General features: G+C 41.2%; 1 protein-coding gene across 1 annotated transcript; it reads left to right on the top strand.

Moving 5' to 3' along the window:
• Nucleotides 1-1,184: 1,184 nt before the first annotated feature.
• FMOD (fibromodulin) lies at nucleotides 1,185-22,430 on the top strand. The gene is made up of 2 exons (XM_088463149.1): nucleotides 1,185-2,118; nucleotides 22,279-22,430. Exons 1-2 carry the CDS (start codon nucleotides 1,185-1,187, stop codon nucleotides 22,428-22,430), a joined length of 1,086 nt encoding a protein of 361 aa, XP_088319275.1.
• Nucleotides 22,431-22,634: the final 204 nt, after the last annotated feature.

Below are 22,634 nucleotides of genomic sequence, written 5' to 3'. Positions count from 1 at the left end.
TGTTAACAAACTTTCAGCTTGCATTGACAAACAGAATATAAGGGTGCCTTATTGCATGAGAGCTATTCGGCAGTACAGTAAAGGGTAGGAGACAGGGAGGAGCCACAGAAGTTACAAGCGAAGGTTGTAGTTGGCAGGAGACAGAGGAAAACTTCCATCTTCATCCCAGGTCTCAATTTCCATAAACACCTCGTAAGGACACAGAAGAAGGAGCTCATCAGAGAGGAAAGAGAGAGAGAGTGTGACAGAGAAAAAGAGGATAGAAAAAGAGCAAAGTTGAGGTGGGAAAGTTTTTTTTTTATTCTGGGCTAAGAAAAAGTGTGGAAGGGGGGAGACAAGGAAGGATACAGAGAAGAATTTGTTTGGTGACCTGAGAAAGTCACTTCATTTCTTTGAACGCACAGACACTGCTACTGTATGTCTATTTATAGCTTACAGTATAAAGTAGTACATAGGCATAAATTCTGTGATACACCTGGAGACTCAGCCTGTTCTTACAGCCTTTCAGGATACTGGCCTGGAAATATACAAAAGGACACATAAGGTAAGGATATTATCAGCTATTTGGAAGAGCTTATTATACTGCATAGCACTCAAGACACTGTTTAAAAATGAGGGGACCCAGGGTTTAAAACTTTATACAGAATATAAAATTTATAAATGTATATGCTTAGCATGGCACTAAATCAAATTGTTTTCTCAAAAGTTAATAAGCTATTTAATTCAGCTTTCTGAGAGGCACACAGTTGTTCATTGCTATCAAAATTGCAATTCATAAACATAATATACAGTAGTAAAATGGATTTGCTTTACTGTCATATTACTGTCCTTTATAAACCCTATATACAGAGATTACAAGATCTCCAATTTCCTTTAGAAACTCACAAGTCTCTTATTCAGATGTACACAGTCACAAAGCTAGTAAATCACTGTCTATCTAAGCATAGATAACCTGTCATATTAATCTTTATATTCATTTGTTCAAAGATTGGAACAATTTACGGTTTTCTTCTGTGCTTGTTGAAGATGTCGATTAAGTTTATGCTTCATATTCAAATGCACAGTATGAACCAAATGTACACCTGTTCCAATTCTCACAGATGTATAAAAATATGTACTATTTTAAAAACTAGATTCTTGATATAGTAAAGTTTATTCCTGTTTTTCCTCCCAGAACCTTCAGAATGAAGCCCCTTGCTATTATTCTTTTGATCTCACTCTGTAAGGTCTCATGGTCACAGTATTATGACTATGATTCCAACTGGTGGATTGCCTTTTTACGTAATCAAGAGTACAGCTATGGTGGGCCCTCCTACCCCTCCTATGATTATGATCCAGATCCCCCCCGCCCATCAGTCAGTGACTGTCCCCAGGAATGTGAGTGCCCTCCATCTTTTCCAACTGCTATGTACTGTGATGGACGCAACCTCCAATATTTACCCTATGTTCCATCTCGAGTTAAATATGCTTACTTCCAGAACAACCAAATTAGTGCAATTCCAGATGGTGCTTTTGACAATGCCACTGGTCTAGTGTGGCTGGCACTGCATGGGAATCAGATTCTTAGTGATAAGGTGGGCAGAAAGACCTTCTCCAAGCTTCGAGAATTGGAGAGACTTTATCTCCAGCACAATAATTTGACCCGCATACCCAGTGGGCTGCCTCGCTCGCTCCGTGAACTACACCTCTCCTACAATCACATAAACCGAGTACCCTCCAATGCTTTGGAGGGTCTGGAGAATCTAACTGCCCTGTATCTTCATGACAACAAAATTCAAGAGGTGGGGCAATCATTGAGGGGTTTGAAGTCCCTGGTGCACTTGGACCTTAGCAACAATCAGCTTCGCAAATTGCCAGATTCTCTTCCTGACTCTCTTCAACAAGTATATCTAGAGTACAATCAAATGAGCTCAGTGCCAACTGACTACTTCAAAGCTTACCCAAATCTGCAATATGTTAGAATCTCACATAACAGACTTACCAGTGATGGGGTGCCGGGAGCTACATTCAATACCAGTAGCCTAGTGGAGCTGGACCTGTCTTATAACCAACTGAATCGTATACCACCAGTTAACACCAGACTGCAGCATCTATACTTGCAAGGAAATCAGATCGCAGGTGAGACAAGTAATGCATGTTTAATGGAATTAAATGATCCAAAAATTCATCAAATATACAATTAATACATTTCTTTCCACATAACACCTTTATAAATTGGCTTTCTATGCCATTTAATTTTACAAATGTCTAATTATATAATTCAGATACAGATATAAGCCATTTGTATACAGATTAATTGATAAAGATTAATTTACTATAATTGTGCCATATGTTTTTGCATGCATTGGGAATTCCTTAAAGGCAACTTAACAGCAAAATCAAATTTTAATGGATAATGCAGAAGCATACAAGTAAAATACATTGTCAGACAAAGGGCATGATTCAGACGTGCACGCTAATGTAGCCGCGTCTGCAGTGCAAAAGCGTCTTTATGCTAATGTTGCAGCTGATGAAATTTGTACAGAGATGCCCACTGGCTGCGGCGATAAACTGCAGCTGTGTGTATTAAAATGCACCATCGGCTGCACATCGGTCGCACCTTTGAACATTGCACCAGCACCATGGAGGAGCAGAATCTGAGTCTTAACAGGGCCGCTGGCATCAGTGCAAGTGTGGCAAAAGACTCAGTCGCTGACCACAACACACCCGCGTTTGACTAGCCAACCCCCTGTTACCACCCAGAAACGCCCACCGAAATTGTCTCTCAGTGCATCCAAATCACTTTGAGACTACCGGGGCTGACCATCGGGATGAATGTGCAGTGTGACTCGGATGCATGCACAGGCTGAAAACATCGGTCGCTAGCGTGCAGCATTGAGACTGCGTGCACCTCTGAATCAGGCCATTAAGCTGATATTCCACTGCTGCATTATTAAAATGCAAAGTTTAATTGTTACCTCCTTTTTCCATCACAAACAGATATAGACTAACTAGAATATGCTGTCTAAATGCTGCTTAAATAAGATATATAGCTCAAGTGTAAAGTCATTTGTGGTTGCTGTGACATTACTGGCCTTGCCCCATTTATACATTTACAAACATGCCATCTGCCATCTGTACAGAACATTTCTATTACCTAGGTTCCTGCAATCCACACAATGGCTAACTTTTGAATTATAATACAAGAGTGAAGCAAGATATAAATGTTCCACCTTTGTCATGCCTGCTTTCTTTTAAGGGTAACACTGATAGAATTCTAGATAGAATTAGCAAAGTTGTTGCAAAACACATGAATCAAAATGGAGTTACATGCAACTGTTTAGCAAAAGTAAGCTGCATCTAGTATTCTAAAGACAAAATAACATTGTTTTCTTTAAGATTACTTAACAAGTAATAATTCTGCTTGGATCACTACTCTTTAGGATTGGGTTTAGAGGTTGGACTAGTTGAAGGTTCATAGTTATATTTAAGCTTTAACTAAGAGCATTGTTAATGTTCAGCTTAGAGTTAAAGCTTAAAGTAGGTTCAGATTTATAATATGATCTAAAATTAGGGGTATATAGATTTAAAGTTAATGAGGAATTCCACCAGTTTTACCTCCATTGTGATGTTATCCCCAATCTACCAGGTCCAACGAAAGATCCAACCATTAAGTGCTGCGATCTTCACCCCTACTGCATATTTCAGTGAACTCATTGCCCCTCCTCCATTTACATGAGAAGGGCAGGAATACTCATGAAGCCTGTTTGAAACAAGCATGACATAGTGGGATATAGGACTATGCTGGATGGTGGTAACACTGATGCTAAGGAATCTTCAATATAAGCTAAATTTCCCATCCATAACCCAACATTTTAATTTTTGGTGGAGCTGTAATTGAACACTAATATGATAGGTTTGGTTTTGGCTATTTTTTTTTGTTTCATTATGGCCCCTTATACCAGGATGATATTGTTCAAGTTCACTTAAATGAGGAGACAAGGGGTCTCTTTGAAATAAGGGATCTCATATACTGTACATAAGACACCATTGGGGTAAAAGCAGTTCATATACCAAGTCCATCACTTAATCCAATGATGGGCTCTATGTCCTCTGTTGTGAAGGCAAATTAGTCCATTTTGTGCCTTTATTAAAAAAAGAACTCAGACATCAGTTATTTCATATGTTTCTTAACTGACTAATACACAGACTAATACATGGTATTTCCATATATAGCTTTACTTGCTATATTTCATCATTTATTTAAAATGCTAAGCACAACTGAAGTAGTGTAATTTACATGGAAGGTAAGTATCACCAATGTGTCCACACAGAGAAATCACCCAAGCATAACCTGATGTTAGTACTAGCGGCATGAAACTATGTTGTTGAGGCCTTTTAATAGTTAAAGACAATACTTCAGGACTGGGCTAAGCATTGGCCTTTAGATCATGCATGCTTTAGAGTGCAGCACATATTAACATACTTTGTATTTGAGAGGAAATGCTGCACATCTGCATTGGGAGATAAGTTGCTTATCTTAAAAAACCCTAATTATTCACAAATTACAAAATGGAAAAGTATATATTTGTAGATGGAATGCACAAGTTGTCATAATACTGGGGACCACTGAGAAAATACATATTTTTTACCTCTGTGTATTATTAATTAAAACATAATAACAGACAAAACTGAAATATCCTAATGAAGTCAAATAATACTTACCTTGGTTCTGATATTCTCTGGTGGGTCCTCCAAATTCCAGGTGCTGTCTGTTTCAAAATAGACTAGGTCCACAGGAGTGAAGAGAGTACAACTATGTCTGCACACACACTTGGTAAATTTAGTAAGATTCGATTTGGTCCCGATTTGTCCCGTTTTTCAACTCGGGTAGGATCGATCAAAAACGGCCCTTTTTTTCACTTAAAAAACGGGAATTTACCAGGCTTCCGGTTTTGATTGATGGTATATTTGGTCGATCCTGTATGTTTTGAAGTCCTGATTTAACCGCCAGAATTTCTCTCCCGAACAAGCAGGCTGCACATATCAGTGAAATATGTGCAGACTGTTTATTTTTTTATTTTTAGGGTTAATTTTTTCGTTAAAAAAATTATGTGCGGTCCCCCCCCCAATAGGCTAACCAGCCCCGGACTTGGTGTGAACCGCAGAATGAACTTTAGTAACCTGCGGCTCTCCATTGACTCCAATGGAGGAGCCGTTCATTAGCTGAGAGCGGCGGGGGCTCACCTCTCTCAGCCAATGAATGCTGAGATATGGCTCTATAAAGGCAGAAGCCATGTCTGAGCATTTCATTTGGGAGACATCAACCATACTGGTTGGTATCTGTTGCGTGGATCGCAATTTTTGTTTTTTTTGTTTTAAGAAGACCTTGGATACCTACTTTGGACAAGGGGACCACTCCTGGTAATGTAGATGAACGTGTGTGTGTGTGTGTGTGTGTGTGTGTGTGTGTGTGTGTGTGTGTGTGTGTGTGTGTGTGTGTGTGTGAGTGTGTGTGTGTGTGTGTGTGTATGTAAGTAATAAAATTGTACTTTCACGGTGTGTGTGTTGTGTTATTTTACACATTTCTTTACAGGTGAACTACAGGTACCAGTGGGTACTGCCTCGCATGCTGGTACTTGTGGTTCTCCAAGTACCAGCATGCGGGGGAGGCTAGCTGGCACCTGTAGTTCCACTGTAAACATAATGTTGATATTTCTATTTTTTACACACCACCTACACTATCAACCCGCCACCCACAGCCCTAGGGTGGTGGGATAGCCTGTAGCCTAGGCAAGGGGTGCCCTGGAGAGGGAGACCCATTTATTGGGGGAGTCCCCAACTTCCCAGGGATCCCTGGTCTGGGCTGACTAGTGGTCAGGACTGAAGCTGCGGCTGGGGGTCCCAGTGAAAGGGCTCCCCTGGCTGTGGCATCAGCCCCCCGCTAGAAAGTGTCCAGTGCTGGTTTTAATTATAGGGGTACCCCTACGCAAATTTTTGCCCCCTATAATTACAACCAGTACTGGCCCTGCAGCCTGGTGCTGGTACTTAATTTATGGTGGAACCCTAATAGTTTTGTTCCCCGTAATTTTAAGTACCAGGACAGGCTGGCAAGTCCGGGGCTGGTTAGCCTTTTGGGGGGGACTCCGATGTAATTTCTTTTTAAATTAACCCTTAGAACACACTTGCCATTCAGAAACATACACAAATCACACTGATTTGTGTATGTTCGATGGCAACTCGCAGCTCAGGAGGTGGTGCATTTAAAACTTCTATTGAGTCGCCGATTTGAGTGTAAAATGGGCGATTTTAGCAAAACGAATAATGGCAAATTCCTGATTTTTATAAAAAAAGTGAAAAGTACTTCCAATTTGAGCTGATTGTGATATAATTTCTATTGTTCAAAACGGCCAAATTTGCGGCATTAAACCAACCGATTTTAACCTGAAAAAATTAAGAAATCACCCGTAGTAAATTCCCGATTTGCAAAAAAGTGATATTATCATCCAAAAATGCAAATCGGGACAAACACGGATCTTAGTAAATTTACCCCTGGCTGTGTAAGATATTGCAGTACCCACCTTCACAGGGGAGGAAAGGGGAAATGTTTCCTCCCCAGGGAAGGAATGTAGACATTGTGGGCCATACAATGTGATATATCTTACAGTGTACGGCCATGATATCTGATGGGTTACAGGCTGTCACATAATGTCTGATAGGCATTTTATTTAATAGTGTATGCCCAGCATAGGTGAGTACATTTGCTAGAAGTCTAAAATACTTCCTACTTGGAGTAAATTGTGGTATAATTAGTTGCTGTTGTCAAGACCTCTTTAAAGAAGAAATAAATAAAAATGTTTAGTCAATTTTGATAACTGCAACAACTTAATTAATAATATTCAATGGCTTTTTTTAGTGTTGGCAAAGTAAGCCTAGAAAGAATGGCAATGATGGTAGATAGCTCCATAATTACACAGTTCTCCATTTAGAGAACCCTTGTTGAGTAGGTTAGACATTAACCCTGTCTCTCTAGGGCAGTGATTCCCAACCTCGGTCCTCAAGGCACACTAACAGTCCTGGTTTTAGTGATATCCATGGATGTGCACAGATGGCTAAATCAATATAACTGAGGTACTAATTAAGTCACTTGTGCTCAAGTATGGCTATCCCTAAAACCAGGACTGTTAGTGTGCCTTGAGGACCGTGGTTGGGAACCTCTGCTCTAGGGAGTAGAAAGCATGGGAGGAAAGGACTCCATTACTACCAATATAATACAGGCCTTCAAATAAAATTTTTTGGTTGGCTGTAATAAAGTCAGAGCCAATTGTTCCAATATATGAACTGTGCTAGTGGGTGATTCTATATACATTTCTATATACATTTTGGGTGGATGGAAATAATTGCCACAGTAAATGTATTTCTATAAATACATGTCTTGGTAATAAGGTACATATAAGTTACACATGTCCAAAGTTACTCACATGCTCCCAGGAGCAGACAAATAGAACCAACTAAGATTAACAATGTGGCTGTACAGTCTGCCCTCAAATATATGCAAGAGTTGAGATTAGAAACATTTCTTATTGAGAGATAAGATACATATTTAAAGTTTTAAACTTGTCATAAAAGCAAGTAGATTGTATATTAATCAGCTGGTTTGCAGAAGGAAATGTATGGAGAGTTATTCTCTACCAGTACATCATCTAAACACATGCTGAGAGAACAGACTTTTCTGCAACGTTCTTTGCAAGAGAACCCCAGATGCCTTCCCTGTAACAGTATGTTTGTCAAAGTGTTATGTGTGACCCTCTAGTTCCAACCTTCCATCTTGTTTGACCTTTGCTGCTAAATGCAATGAGTTGATGGTCTAGTATCCCATCACCTACTTCATCTCTTCCAATCTGGCATTTACACACACCACTCAATAGAAGTTGTTCTTCTGGAAGTGCACAATGAAATAAGGAGCACTTGCTGACTCCTTGCTCAGTGCCCAATGACCTAAATAAGGTTAAACCTAAAGAAAATTATTCAGTATTACTTGTCTTTGACCATTCCGCAAAATTTGAAGCGACTGACCGCTCCTCTGTCTTTTTCAACATTTACTTAGGGACCTTTGCACTGTTCTTTCTTGGGTGCTTTCATATGTCTTTAATATCTCTTTATATGTTTCTTAGTGTATCGTCACCTTTATGCTGAGTCCAAAGCATCTCAAGATGCATCCAACTATGCATCAGTAGCTTATGTGTCAGGTTCAGGTCTGTCATACAACAGATACATGCAACCAGGTCATAATCACATGGAAAGATTTTAACATTTAGGGGGAGATTTACTAAAGCTTGGAGAGAGATAAAATTGTAAGAAATAAATCACCAACCAATCAGCTCCTAACTGTAATTTTTCAAACACTGCCTGTAAAGTGACAGTTAGGAGCTGATTGGTTGGTACTTTATCTCGCACAATTTTATCTCTCTCCAAGCTTTATTAAATCTATAGATTGGAAGCTTGCAAGCAGGGCCCTCTTACCTTTATGTCCGTCTCTTACAATCCAGTATTGTTCTATTAATGTTATTTCAAATTGTAAAGTGCAACGGAATATGCCGCACTATATAAGAATCTGTTAATAAAAAAATAAATAAACTTTCCCTTGTTTTGATAGAGAACACACTTCTGCTCTGAAGGCCTGATTCAGAGATGTACGTTCATCCAACGATGAACTCACATCTCCAATGTTTCCTGGTCTGCATCTGCGCAGGACCCGGTCCTGAATTACTCTCTCAGACTCCCACATATGGCAGCATGATTGACACGCTGCGGCATTTGGGAGGTAGAGCGGAGGGTGTGACATGTCACTGTTCCCGGAAACGGGGACGTGCTGCCCCCTGTTTTCCAGGAGGGAGAAGGCCAGGGTCTGCTTCGGTGGATGCAGATTCCTGGCCTCTTAAATGACCATCACCTGGTCAGGCTGCAGGAAGCTTCAGCTCTTGAACCCCAACCAAAGGAGCAACCATCTCGACCATCGGGGTTGAGAGGCAGATAACATTCTGGTGGCATTCTACATGCCATTGGCTAATGTTCAGGTCAAGGTTCGGTGTCTGCCCTCCACTATTGGTGCTCCTGCTGGCGCCCTACTTCAACTGATGCCCAGGGCACAAGCCCCATCCCCTCATCCCACCTAGTTTCACCATTGCCTATGGCAGTGTTTCCCAACTCCGGTCCTTGGGGAACCTTAACAGTGCATGTTTTCCATACTCCATGCTGTAGCACAGGTGTATTTATTACCAACAGACACATTTTACAGGATCCACAGGTGGTACTAACAGGGCCGAAACTAGGATTTTTGTCACCAGGGGAAAGACAGTAATTTGGCGACCCCCCTGGTAATTCTCCCTACAGCAGTGCCCCTATAGTAATGTCCCCTGAGGTAATGCCCCTGTAGTAGTGCCCATATAGTAATGCCCCTGTAGTAGTGCCCATATGATAATGCCCCCATAGTAATGCCCCATAGCAATGCCCCTGTAGTAGTGCCCATATTGTAATGCCCCCATAGTAATGCCCATATGTTAATAACCCATTGTAATGCCCCTGCAGAGCCCATGCTCCCATATTAATGCCCCTGTGGTAATGCCCATGCCCCCATAGTAATGCCCCTGCTCACCCGGTGCACGTGCACCTCCAGTCCCCCCCTAGTTGTGGCCCTGGTACTAATTATTTCACGTATAATCCTGTGAGGACACCTGGAAAACATGCACTGTCAGAGTTTCCTGAGGACTGCAATTGAGAAACAATGGCCTATGGATCTAAATGTGGGACCAAAAATGCAGTGTCTAGACCAGGTCACTCCCTCTAGTATAATTTCTTCTCTCTCTCTTACCTTGAACAGAAGGAACTGTTTAGATGGGACATGTATAGTATGTGCACAGACCACATGGCCAAACTGGTTGCTCACTGTCACTGTATGTAGTGTAGGTGTTGTAATTCTATATTGCTCAGCCGCTATCTATGTGGTCTGGGGTTCCCGGGGAAACAATCCCCAACCGTTGTGACCTTAGTAGTATCTAAACTGTCAGTTTTAAAAGTAAAGCATATACAAGACTATATAAGACTATATACTGCTGCATAGAACTTTGTGTAATATAACAATATACTTGTGCTGTGGTACTGTTTAGTGAATCCATGTGTATCAGCTGATTGGAGTGCAAAAAATAAATTGGGTACTGAAGCCCTAAAAGTTTTAATGCTACTGTTTGCTTTTTTATTGAAATGGGATATCAGCTACAATATTTATTTTTACTAAAACATTGCTAAATCCATAAATCCATTTGTTTGAAAAGAATGTGTAGCTGCTAATTCAAGAATGCCAAGTGGCAGATACGTTGCATGCTTGCTAAAATAAACCTCTGCTCAAACTGTACAGCTGGAATTGTTAGCAAAAATGAGCAATTTGATATCATTGGCACTCCAATGACACAGTTGGATAACAATGACTATGATAATAGTAGTAGGTGTATGCTTTTATACAGCATCCTTAAGCCAAATTCAAGAGCAATACATTTATTTATATATATATATATATATATATATATTATTTTAGATGTTCCTTATTCTAAGGACAGTGCGACATTGAGCCTGATTCAGAGGTGTTGGTTTCTGTCACAAGCACGCTATGTTTTCAGTCTGCACATGCATCAGAATCACACGATGCATGTGTCACGATGGTCTTGCAGCAGCGATCATAGCGTGGATTATGACGCATGACCATTGGTGTGTCTTTGCATGCGAGCGGCAGACTTGAGGCGTCGCTAGTGGGCATCTCAATACAAATCCCAGTGGCTGCAACATTTGCATATTTTCACACAACCACTGATTACGGGATTGCAGCCGTAATGTCCACCTCTGAATCGGGCTTATGCCGAGGTCTTAAAAGGGCCACAACATGGCTCTGATTGCTGTACCTTCTGCACATTCTGATGATACATTGGTAAATTAGATCCTAATCACACTATGATCAGACACTACAACAGTGAGCCAATTTGCTCGCCAACAAACAAACTGGCTGAACGTATTCAAATATATGTGGCCAGCTTTATACACATATAGATTTAGACTACTATTTATAGGAAAACCTACCTTGGGCAGTGCTGTAAGTTTACATCAACCATATGCTCCTCACTATGAAAACACCAGGGGATAGGGAAAGGATAAAGTCATTGGAAAAATCCAGCTGTCCAATTTTTTATTCAAAGTGTTTTTGTTTATACAATGGCACCTTGTTAGAGGGGTTCTGCTGCTGAATAGCAGATACTGGGCCTGATTCAGTACAGGATAGAATTGCAAAGCTGCATGCAAGCAGCTTTGCAATTCCATCCTTGCACTTATGGTAATGCAGCAGGAGGCGTCTTGTCTCCTGCATGCATTACTTAGCCAAGCAGCTTCCAAGGACGTAGCAAAGGATAATCTGCGATAACATCGACCAGCTAAGTGCACACAAGCCGGCCGCGCAAATACAAGAAAGAGGCCAGGAAATCACCTGGCCTCAGCTGACGGAGATCCTGTCCTCTTCTGCCCCCCCCCCCTCAACTGCGACAACACAACTCTGTGGGAAACAGAGGCTGTTGGCGTCCCCTCCCACCCATAAACGACAGCAGACTGTCAATCACTGACAGTCTGCTACTGCTCGGCATGCGATCACGCACGACCCATAGTGCATATGCACAGTACAAGTCCGGTGCCTGCGCAGATTCCCAACCATCAGGAATCTGCGTTCAGCAGTGCACATATGTGCATTGCTGAATAAGGCCCACTGAGCAGTGAGCCTACAGAATAGACAGCTGTAGCAGGAACTGATTAGCATTGTCAGATCTCAGGGCAGTTACTGGACACAGCTTTGCGGTCCTCCTTTGTCTAACAGTAAGGAAAGCAGAGAGCTGTTAGACACAGGGGACTAAACCTGCCCTAACTGTTAAAATGCATAGGACACTGCCCTCCCCCTCCTCTCTCAGCTGAAGGAGAATTATAAATGCAAAAGGAAAACCCCAAATACCTGGGGACCTTCCTGACTAACTCATATGACTGCCTTTTTGCTGACAATTTCCCTAGTCATTGAAAACTTGACACATGCGCAGTATGACTCATACGCTTACGACTCAACTGCGAAAACATCGACACTGTGTCCACTTCTGAATCAGACCCTTAAGCCTGGTACACACTAAGCAATGTCTAGTGTGCCGAACATCTTCAGCAACAGGACCTGGCAGGGGAGCCTGCATCAGCAAGTGCATACACACTTGCCGACGCCTGCAGTGATGGAGCCGAATGCAGCATGGCCCTCGCTAGCAACATCTCCCGTCGGACCTTCATGTAGACCCGACGGAGGATGTTACTGACAACTTTCGGGAGCGCGCATCATCAGCGACATAGTGCTGGATCAAATTACATTGTCTAGTGTGTATCCAGCATTAGACTGGTGCAACACTGGGCAGCACTGTGCACTTCTTTATTGGAAAACAGCATGTAACAATAATGTAACACAACAGATACATATGCTAAACAGGTAGTAAGTAACAAATAACAAGTATACTGTACCTCTGCCTGACAGTCTAAAACAAAAAGCACACACATACCACACTTCTCCCATCATAGGTAAGTGCTCGACATAATACTTTACCAAACATCTATGCTATATAATTACAAGTCCCCACTTTGTGGAGCCTTCTGTACTTTGGGCTCGAATCAGATATGGATGGTATTGCACAGCTGCAAGGAAGCGACTGTGCAATACAGTTCAACTAATATGCTAATGCAGCAGGAGGTGTCTGTAGGAAATAGATATCTCCTGCATGCATCTTCGATCCATAGATGCTGCCTCGGATCACCATCGAAACTGGTTGCGATGGTTGCTGTTTTGGCCAAGCTGCGTAAGCATCCTGTCAATCAGGCTGTGGCTCAGGGGGCACTGTGACCTTGCTCGCAGGACCCATTCTGCATATGCACAGAATGGGTCTTGCGCATGCGCAGATGCCCCCACAATCGGATATGTATGAAAACCATTGGCTTTACATACATACCTGATTCAGGCCCTATGTCTGGGTAACATTGTAAAAAACCTCAGTCTTATGGGACTGGTGATACAGGTTACTGTATCTGAGCACCTTGTTAGGTTCAGGATGTTAAAGATCTATTCATGTGTCTACTTCTGCAGAAGAGTCTACTCAATTCTGGACTAGTTTTGAGTAAAGTCTCCATCAAATTATCTGGGTCATTTAAAATAGAGATTAGTAAGATAATATCCTTCAAGCTAGGAAGGTTAGGAGCCTTGTTACACTCAACCCACCCACTGATCTTCCACATTTCTTCTTAATATACTTAATAATGATACTTTTGACTCCTATTTTATATTTGAGGAGTAGGAGAGATTGAGCAGTGCTGCCTTTTGTGTTTGTCTTTGAGATCTCACCTCCCTACAGACTCTGGATCCTAGTGCCCATCATGTATGCACAGTGAGAAGACAGTTCAGGAGTGCACTGCTTTCTAATGACCCCCGCTTGCTAAAAGCTTCTCTATGTTCTCTAATAGACATTGAATTTCAGCTTTTCTGTAGCAACCTGTAAAAAAAATTGGTTAAACACATAAAAAGATATCAACACATCATGTGACTTCAACTTGGCCTTCTAGGAAGATACTTTAGCAAAAGTTCCTTCACTGATAGCATGGACCTTAACAACAGTCTCTCAACTCCGGAACTTGGGACTGTTGTGGCTATCATGATTGTTGATGTTTCACACTTGTGGTTTTTAAATCTTTTGTTGCGTGGTTTTTAAATCTTGCAAAGTCTATTTTCCTGTCTTGGATTTCCATTCACACCAATCAAACCCAATCATATTTTGGTTTTGGCTTCTGGAGATCCTGAGACTCACTGAATGCAAGATTTGTAAATTCCTTATCATACCTCTTAGGTGGTTTGCCAATATTAGACCTTGTAGAAGATCTTCTCTCTGGTTGAACTTCCACACTGTTATGGTGTGCATCCACTACCTAATTAAACAGAGCGATTGAACGATAACTACATCGTGCACAAATTGGGCATGAAAATTGTCAGAAACGACCAGCGATGCGCGCTCCAGCTGGTCGTTTATGACATCAATCATCGCCCGAACATGCTGGTCAATCTGCCGATAATGACAGATTGACCATGTTCGGGTATGACAGAGGGTGCCTACACTGAATGACTAATTGTTCAGTGTAGACACTGCAGGGGATGGGGAACGACGGTACGGTTACGATGTCGTAATCGTACTGTCTGTCCTGGGTCGTATAGTGGATGTGCAGCATAAGTCTCTTTCAGGAATATCTTCAGCTGCTGGTATGTCCAGCAACACATACTTGCTCTGCATATCTGCTTCCAACTTTCCTTCATTTTGCAGTGTTTCTTTAAAGATAACATTTCTGAACTTGACTATCTGGTATGTGGATTCCAGAGTGCACTGTTTTCTAACATGGAGAATGGGGGAGAGACCTGCAAGGCACAACAGATAGAACAGGGGATGGTATCTATAAGGACCCTTATCCCATCTGCTGAATGGAGGCCAGGCACAGCAGATAGAATGGGGGAGGTATCTGCAAAGACCCCTATCCCATCTGCTGAATTGAGGAAAGCCTCTAGAACACCATCTTAAGATGGTATCTGTGTAAGGCTCCCTCCTCTATTATTTTCCATTTTGAAACTAATAAATTTGAACAGATCAAATTTCATATTACAATTATGCGAAACGTGATCTTGTTACTTACGAGTTGTGCTCGGTTTTGCCACAATGAAAACATGGGTCTCTGGCTAGAAACAATTTTCTGTATGGTGCATTCCAGGTCCTTATGCTGTATCTCAACTGCTTCCCTTGCTGCTTTTTCCATGGAAATAGAAAGGTACAGGGCCCTGTCTAGAGTTAGTTCAGGTGAGGATAGCTGTCTTTCCTAAATGCCATATACTAATTTGTCTTGAAGGGTGCCTGCTAGCTGATGCTCAGTAATACTGACACTTTCTTAAATTTCTGAATATTATTGGCCTAGCAATATAATTACACTCTATGGGCCGTATTCAATTAGAAGCGAAAAGTCCGCTGCCGGACTTTTCGCCGCCATCGCTGGTTTTGGGTGCGAAAAAGTATCACGCTCGTCCCCACTTATCCCCATATTCAATTCCAAATCGGTGAAAACGGGACCCGGCGAAACTGAAATCGGCGAAAAGTTCTGTCAGTTTTGGGGATATCAGCCTGACACCCCCCAAAAGATGCTCTGACATGGGGGATCACTATGGGTACCCCCGAATAGCCCTGCTAAAGGTATTTGGGTTTTTAAATGGTCTCAATAGGTGCTATTTAGCGTCTTTGAGCAAGTGGTGAAGAATATGATTTTGAAACTTTTTTGTGAAAATAAGTATTCCCATCAAATCTGGGGTACATGAATATGGGTGCAAGCATATTTTAAAGTTGCTAAAGTCAAGAATGAAAAAGCGCCAAAAACGCACCTTCTGCAAACATCTGCAATCCAAAAACACCTCCCCCATACTTGCAGACCCCCCCAAAGGATATTTTGCTAGTTTTTGAATTTGTACACCCACTTTGAGTTTTTTCGCCCATTTTTTCAAAGTGCTTTTTTGTGGTGTCCTTTGTGTAGTTGTTTGCATTTTTTTTACACAGTTTGCATCAAGGGGGTGTACAAAGAGTACAGAGTGGTTTCCACACCTCTGTACCCCAAAACCCCAATCTTGCACTTTTTTCCGCCAGGTATTCATAGGCGAAACTTTTTCGTCTATGACATTGCATTGCGTTATCGCACCGGCGAAAAGACGCTAAAATTGAATACGGGGATAAATTAAATTGTCAAAAATTACGTCATCGCCGAAAAAGTTTTGCCGATAACGGCTTTTCGCTCCAACTTGAATACGGCCCTATATATGTGGCTAAAGGCCTGATTCAGCATGGATTGCTATTCTGCTTATACACACAACTGCATTGCTAATATCAGCGGTGCTATTTAAATGTGTGCATTCAGATTGCATACGCAGCCTTACATAAGGATGCCCACTTCCCCTTACTCACATTCGTATACTAGGGCAACCTAGAACAATCGGTAACATCAAGTAACATCAGAACCAGATGCACAGTTAAGGTAGGTCAGACCTCACTCAGGAATTGCTAATTTCTGCACATGCTATGATACCTCAGAAGGCGTCTGGTATCGCAGTGGTTTATTTATGCACACCCATGCAATGGCGTTGAAATGCACTGGCACACCTGCGTTTGGCCGACCACCCCCCCTTCACCACCAACAAACGACACTTCCTGTCAATCACTGTGCTCTGGGTCTGTGTAGCCTCTGCAAAAGCAGTTCCCATCGCAATTGCTAGTTCGCGCATGCGCACTGTGATGCATACACATGTGCAGTGCAAATTAATTTACCGATTACATGTGTATACGCAACTGCGTTCCTTCCTGAATCAGGCCCTCAGTTCTCAGTATCATTGTCAAAACTGGATATAGATTCAATAAACACTTATTTTAACTGATTCTCTCATAGGTTAGAATTTTCAGTACTCAGGCCACCCTTAGTATACTCCTTCACAAGCCCCTAGCATACTCCTTCAGAGGGTCAGCAAGAACTGTCACATCACTGCTAACACTATGTAGCTCTCACTGACATTCAGATTCTCATGGAAGGTCCTCTAACTGCCATCCAACTTCTATGTAAGCATCTCTAACTGTCATTCATCAGCTGGATACACACTTGTCCAATCCTCAGGGGATCCAACTCCAGATCAGACTGTTTATACAATCGCAAGTTCTACATCCAATCTGCTAAAAGGATTGTATCACCATATACACTCTACACAGTATGATCTGTGTAGACTAAAAAAAAAGGTTAATTAAAAAAAAATATGTGTGGGTTCTCCCCCCAAATCAATAAATCAATAACCAGCCCTGGACCTCTCAACCTGAGCTTGTATTGGAAAATAGGGAGAAGATAGGTGGGAAATATTGTGTGCTATAACAGGAAGACACACAGCGTGGGTTACCCCTGCCATAATGTTAACTAGCCCCAAACTGGACAATCCAAGGCTGGAATCCTTTGGAAAGTGAGGACCCTTCCCTAAGACTCTTTCCCACACCCCTAGTGCCAAGGGTGTGGGGGGTAATGGTAATGAAAGAGTTAATAATATTGTTTTTTACAGACAGCCAACCAGTCTTAGCAAGTCGGCCCCCTTATCAAGGCAGTTGAAGAACTACAAGTGCCAGCATACCTGGACATTAAGAGCCTTCCAGTACTTGTAGTTTAAAAACCTTTTGACTCAACCAGACTACCAGGATTGAATGAGAGCAGATGCCGGGTGAGCGTACCCACTCTTCCAATGTTGGAACAACTAGTTGGTCGGGGGTTGGATTGAATGCAGATTGTACAAATGTCTACTCAACTACAGTCTCTGAGAGTGATACAATAAGATTTGTTTTAATCCTTGTCACTAGTGTTACATCCATTAGAGGATGTTTAAATACAGTATATGACACCACAATTACAATGGAGCAAAACAGTGTTTCTTTACTGGATAATACCATGTAATAATATCTATATATCATAATATTGTACAGAACAGATACATACACTAAACAGGAAGAAAGTAACAATTTGTGCCATATACTTCAGCTGGACAGTTTAGGATAAATAGTATTAAAAACACCTGCAGTTAAGATAATCCTTCAACCTAGACTTTTTATCTTTTCCAAACCTTGCTTGTTAGTTTGCCTTGCAGCACATCATATTGCAGTTTATCTAGTCATGGAGTAGGCCCCAAGTCTTCTTTTGTAGTTTATGTAAACAGCAGAGAGAGGGTGGCCTCGACTTGTATTAATATTACTCATACTTGCCTACTCTCCTGGAATGGCCAGGAGGCTCCCAAAGATCAGGTAGTGCTCCTGGCTGCTTGGAAGACTGGGCAGGTTTCCTGGAGCTGCCGGCCACGGTTGCCCTCTTCCAGAGTGATGTGGGAGGTACAGGTGACAGATGACACAATTCGTGTTCAATCCATCTAAAAACAGATAAAACTCTACATATATATATATATACACAACTCTTTATACTTTATACTGTAGCCCACAATTCTGTCTATGGGGTCTATTTACTAAGCAGTGTTAGGAGAAGTGAAAAGTGAAGAGTGAAAAGTGATAAGGTGCCAGCCAATCAGCTCCCAACTGCCATCTCACAGGCTGTGTTTCAAAATGACAGTTGGGAGCTGATTGGCTGGCACCTTATTACTTTTCACTCTTCACTTCTCCCAACACTGCTTAGTAACTAGACCCCTACATACCCATGACATGCTCTTCGAAAACTTAACATGCACGAGCTTAAGAGTTTACATCCAATTGCCTTCCTGTTCAGCTGTAAGTGGAGCTGCAGCCTGCAGAATGAAAGTATATGCAATAGTTAGATCAATTCTGAATCAACCCCTTCGGGTCTATATTAGTGCCTCGTCCTTGTTTTGTTTTCTTCAAATAAAATAGTTAATCATTTTAATACATAAGAAGTTCCTGTCATTTTACATGAGAGCCAAATGACAGGATCTGTATTAAATGGGTGACAAAACTGAACACATACATTCATAGATAGAATGACCATATCACATGTGTGTCACAAGCTGTCCCTCAGCGTCAACAACCAATGTTAAGACACAGCTAGTAAAAGCACTGCCCTTTTAAATATCGGGCATACACATGATTAGATGCACTGGGATTTGCAAACCGACACTTTGTAAATAAACTCCTAATACTCCACTTACAAACTCCTTCTACAATATCAGGGTGCATGTAAACTGCTCCCAGTTTCTACTCCCTTGTCTATGATATCAGTGACTGGCAGCCTATCTGAGGCAATCCACTACTGTACGTTATTTCATTACTTGATTATTGCAAGAAGCTCCTTGTTTAGCTAATTTGTTGCCATTACTGTTCCTGCACCTACTGTAGACCCATGTTCCTTGGATCCCCTCTGCCTTTTATCCTGTCCTACATTTGTTTTCTGGTACCAATCTCTGGCATGTTGTTTATCTCTTGGATTTACCTTTACACTGCCGTCCAGCCTGTATTGTCCATACGTGTGTACCTACCTCTGTTTGACATCAACATGCTTCCCGGATTAACCCCATTCTTCAACCTCAATAGAAATCTCCATACCTGTATACTGATCTCTGATACTACTGACCAAGCACCCGAGAGTCTGCTTGTCATCTATTACCATACACAAATTATCCCAGGCTCAGTTGGGTCAGTTCTCCTGTTAGGTTAAACCTTTGCACCCAGACATCGAAGTTCCATCAGTCAACAACAGGTTCTTCAATTCTACTATTGTGACAATACAGCCTAATAAAATTGGGTTCTATGACTGCCCTGGCTGGCAGATATCAGTTATAGCACAACAGCATAAACCAAGTATGCACAATTGAAAATTAATCAATTCTGAATTTAGTTAGGACTGAAGGTCATTTTGTCCCAAACATTTTCTGACTTTGTGTCAACTTAGTATAAATAGCCTAATGTGTGTCAATGCCATGGGGCCTGGATGCTTAGGGGGCCCGTCTCTCCTGCACCATCTGACAACAGCATCAGTGCCAAATGGTGCAGTAAATACAGAATAGAACATATAGAGTCTATAATCTACTTTACATGATATTAGTGTATTCGATACTTATAGTAAATAGTCTGTAGACTGTCCTTTCTATCAATCCACTACCACGCAATAGCTCATGTGCAGCAGATTTAGCAAAAGGGGAAGAAGAAAGCAGCCAAGATCAAGGAGAGCAGTAAGCTGGATTCCACCAGTGTAAACTGGAGGCACTGAGACATGATATGAATAGTAGGCACTTTGCGGCAAAATTTGAAAAGGGGCACTGGGGCATAATGTGTACGATGGCACATAATGTGTACAATGTAGTATAATATGAACTAGCAGAACTACAATGTAGCAAAATATTATCTGGTGGCACTGTGCAGCATAGTGTGAACTAGAGCACACTGCATCTCAAGAATCATAAAATAATCTAGGGCACAACTATGGAGCATAAAATAAACTAGAGCACAAGTTCTTAAACTCGATCCTCAGGACCCCAAACAGGTCATGTTTTCCACGTCTCCTCACAGAATTACAAGTTAAATTAGCTTCACCTGTGGATCTTTTAAAATGTGTCAGTGAGTGATGATTACAGCAGTGTACCTGCTGGGTGACCTGGAAAATGTGACCTGTGTGGGGTCCTGAGGACCAAGTTTGATAACCACTAACCTAGAGCACTACTATGAAGCATAAAATGAGCTAGGGCACTTCTATGAGGCATACAATTAACAACCGCTGCGCAGAGAGGTGTCTCTCTAGAAGCATTTGGTATCCCTTCAAAATGTTGCTATAGGTCCCACAAGGTTCTCCCTGCAGGAGGATATACAATTAGTAGATGAAATCATACACTGAAATGGCACAGGTCCAGAATGCTTGTATAACTGACTAGATGACTAGTTCTGTTACAGGGGAACATAGTGCTAAATTTTGCTAATTAAATTTGAACAGTTTTGCCCATCGCTATACCATCATGTCGCAAGAGAAATTTTATTTTCTGTACAGTATTAAAGGCTGTTTTCAACAAATGTGTAGGACAGATAATATAATGTACAGATTTAAACATCAGCGTCTGCTCTTGCATCTGTTGCCGCAGTCCTGGCTTCATTAATATGTAGATGCAAGTCACTGCTTTCTCTTGGTGTAATAGCCTGTGCCTGAATAAGCAAGCCCTGAAATGCACACTTTCTGCATCTCTGCACACTGTTACACTGCCAGAGATTCTCCACAAACCACCTTTGGTGCACTATCGACATTTGCACCAGCCCTATGGCAGATGCAGTTCCTACATCTCAACATGGCTTTTGTGGCACTCCCATAACATACCCATGAGACATCTTTTACGTTCAATTCAGGCCACCTCCCAGTCACCACCCGGGAACACCCATTGCTTTACTGCCCCATGTCTGATACCGCCTGTCCCAATCACAACATCATCTTTGTACATACACTCTATGCAATGCATACACCGTAGAGATTTTCAGGACTTTTTGCGCAGGTGCAGTTGCAAATAATTGCTGAACTATGTGAACATGGACATTGTGTTCGAATTGTGTGCACCTTTGACTCAGGCCTTTTATTTGCTCTTGATTTTTATAAATTAGAATTGTGCATTTTTTATATTACTACTACTACTACTACTACTACTACTACTTTCACTACTACTACTACTAATAATAATAATAATAATAATAATAATAATTAGAGATGTGATGTCCGATTCTCCAGAAATCCGAATTCACCTGATCTAGAAACCAAACCACTTGAGAATGTATTTGCAAAACCAAAACACAAAGATTAATTCAGATCTAAAACAAATACCTAAACACAGGGATCAGTGCACATCTCAAATATTATCAATAATAATAATAATAATTTAATGCTTAGTTATCTACCATTTCTTTAGGCTGCCAATCTCCTGTACTGTATGTAAGCAATAACCTCTCATAGGCTACGAATGCTTCAGTTGCTATTGGTGATGATAAAAGTTAAATTAGCTACTGTAACTTCTTGAGTGACAGTAAATCATATAATAACACTTTTGGTTAATAAAATGATGTTACTTTGAAAAGTGAACAGGAGATATACAATTATTTATATTATTATAAATAATTTTATATTATTTAGAGATTTGCTCTGACCCCCATGTTTTGGTTTTAGTTCTAATTCATCATCGTGTTTTGGCAAAGCCACCCTCAAGTGTTTGGTTTCGGATTAGGCTTTGGTTCGGTTTTGAACTCCTTAAAAATTCGAAGAAAATCGATAAAAATAAATTGATTAAAAAAAATCAATAAATCGTGTAATTTGGAACTGTTTGCATGCAATCCAATCTGTTTTTAAATCCAAGTTCCGAACTGATTACAGAACCAAACCGGGACTCAGTTCAACTCGGAAGCCCAAAGTGATTCTGAACTAGGACTCGATTCGACTAGGAACCCCTAAGTTTGGGTCTGTTCGTATTTTAGAAAAATCAAACCGCACATCTCTAAAACTTTATATTTTACAAATTTTACAAAAGAAGAGTACAAACCAAAACAAAATTAAACAGGCGCTTATAAAGATTTTTTTGCTTTAGCCATAGCAGTCTGTTTTTAAATAAGCGCAGTTCTGTCAAACAAAAGAAGTGACATGACATTTCCATCTTATTATTTCCAGAGTTCTCAATCAAAAGTTTCTGCACATTTTGGGATATCACCACCTTCTCTCAGCTGCAGGTTCTACGCCTGGATGGTAATGAGATCGAAAGTAAAGCTATCCCGCCAGACACACCACTTTGTCTGCGAAATACTGACATCATCCACATGTAATCAACTGAAGATGAACATCCTTGCCATTTGCTTTATCTATTTCTCCTCCTCAGCTAGCAAGTCTCTTATATCCCTAACTGACATATGGAACTAAGGCAGGAACCGCACTACCCTTCCCAGCAGTTGTCTTCGGCAGACATGAAATATATTACTATAGTTAACAGTGTTTTCACCAGAACATTCAAATATAATGTAAAATGTAAT

This window comes from Taudactylus pleione, unplaced genomic scaffold, assembly GCF_031769625.1.
Source record: "Taudactylus pleione unplaced genomic scaffold, aTauple2 ptg001328l, whole genome shotgun sequence".
In the NCBI taxonomy this organism is placed as follows: Eukaryota; Metazoa; Chordata; class Amphibia; order Anura; family Myobatrachidae; genus Taudactylus; species Taudactylus pleione.
The sequence above is the reverse complement of the archived record's forward strand: the minus strand, read 5'-3'. Positions and strand labels throughout refer to the sequence as shown.

Coding starts and splice junctions, on each gene's coding strand:
- FMOD (XM_088463149.1), top strand. CDS start 1,185: ATGAAGCCCCTTGCTATTATTCTTTTGATCTCACTCTGTAAGGTCTCA. Junction 2,119..22,278: donor GCAAGGAAATCAGATCGCAG/GTGAGACAAGTA, acceptor TATTATTTCCAG/AGTTCTCAATCAAAAGTTTC.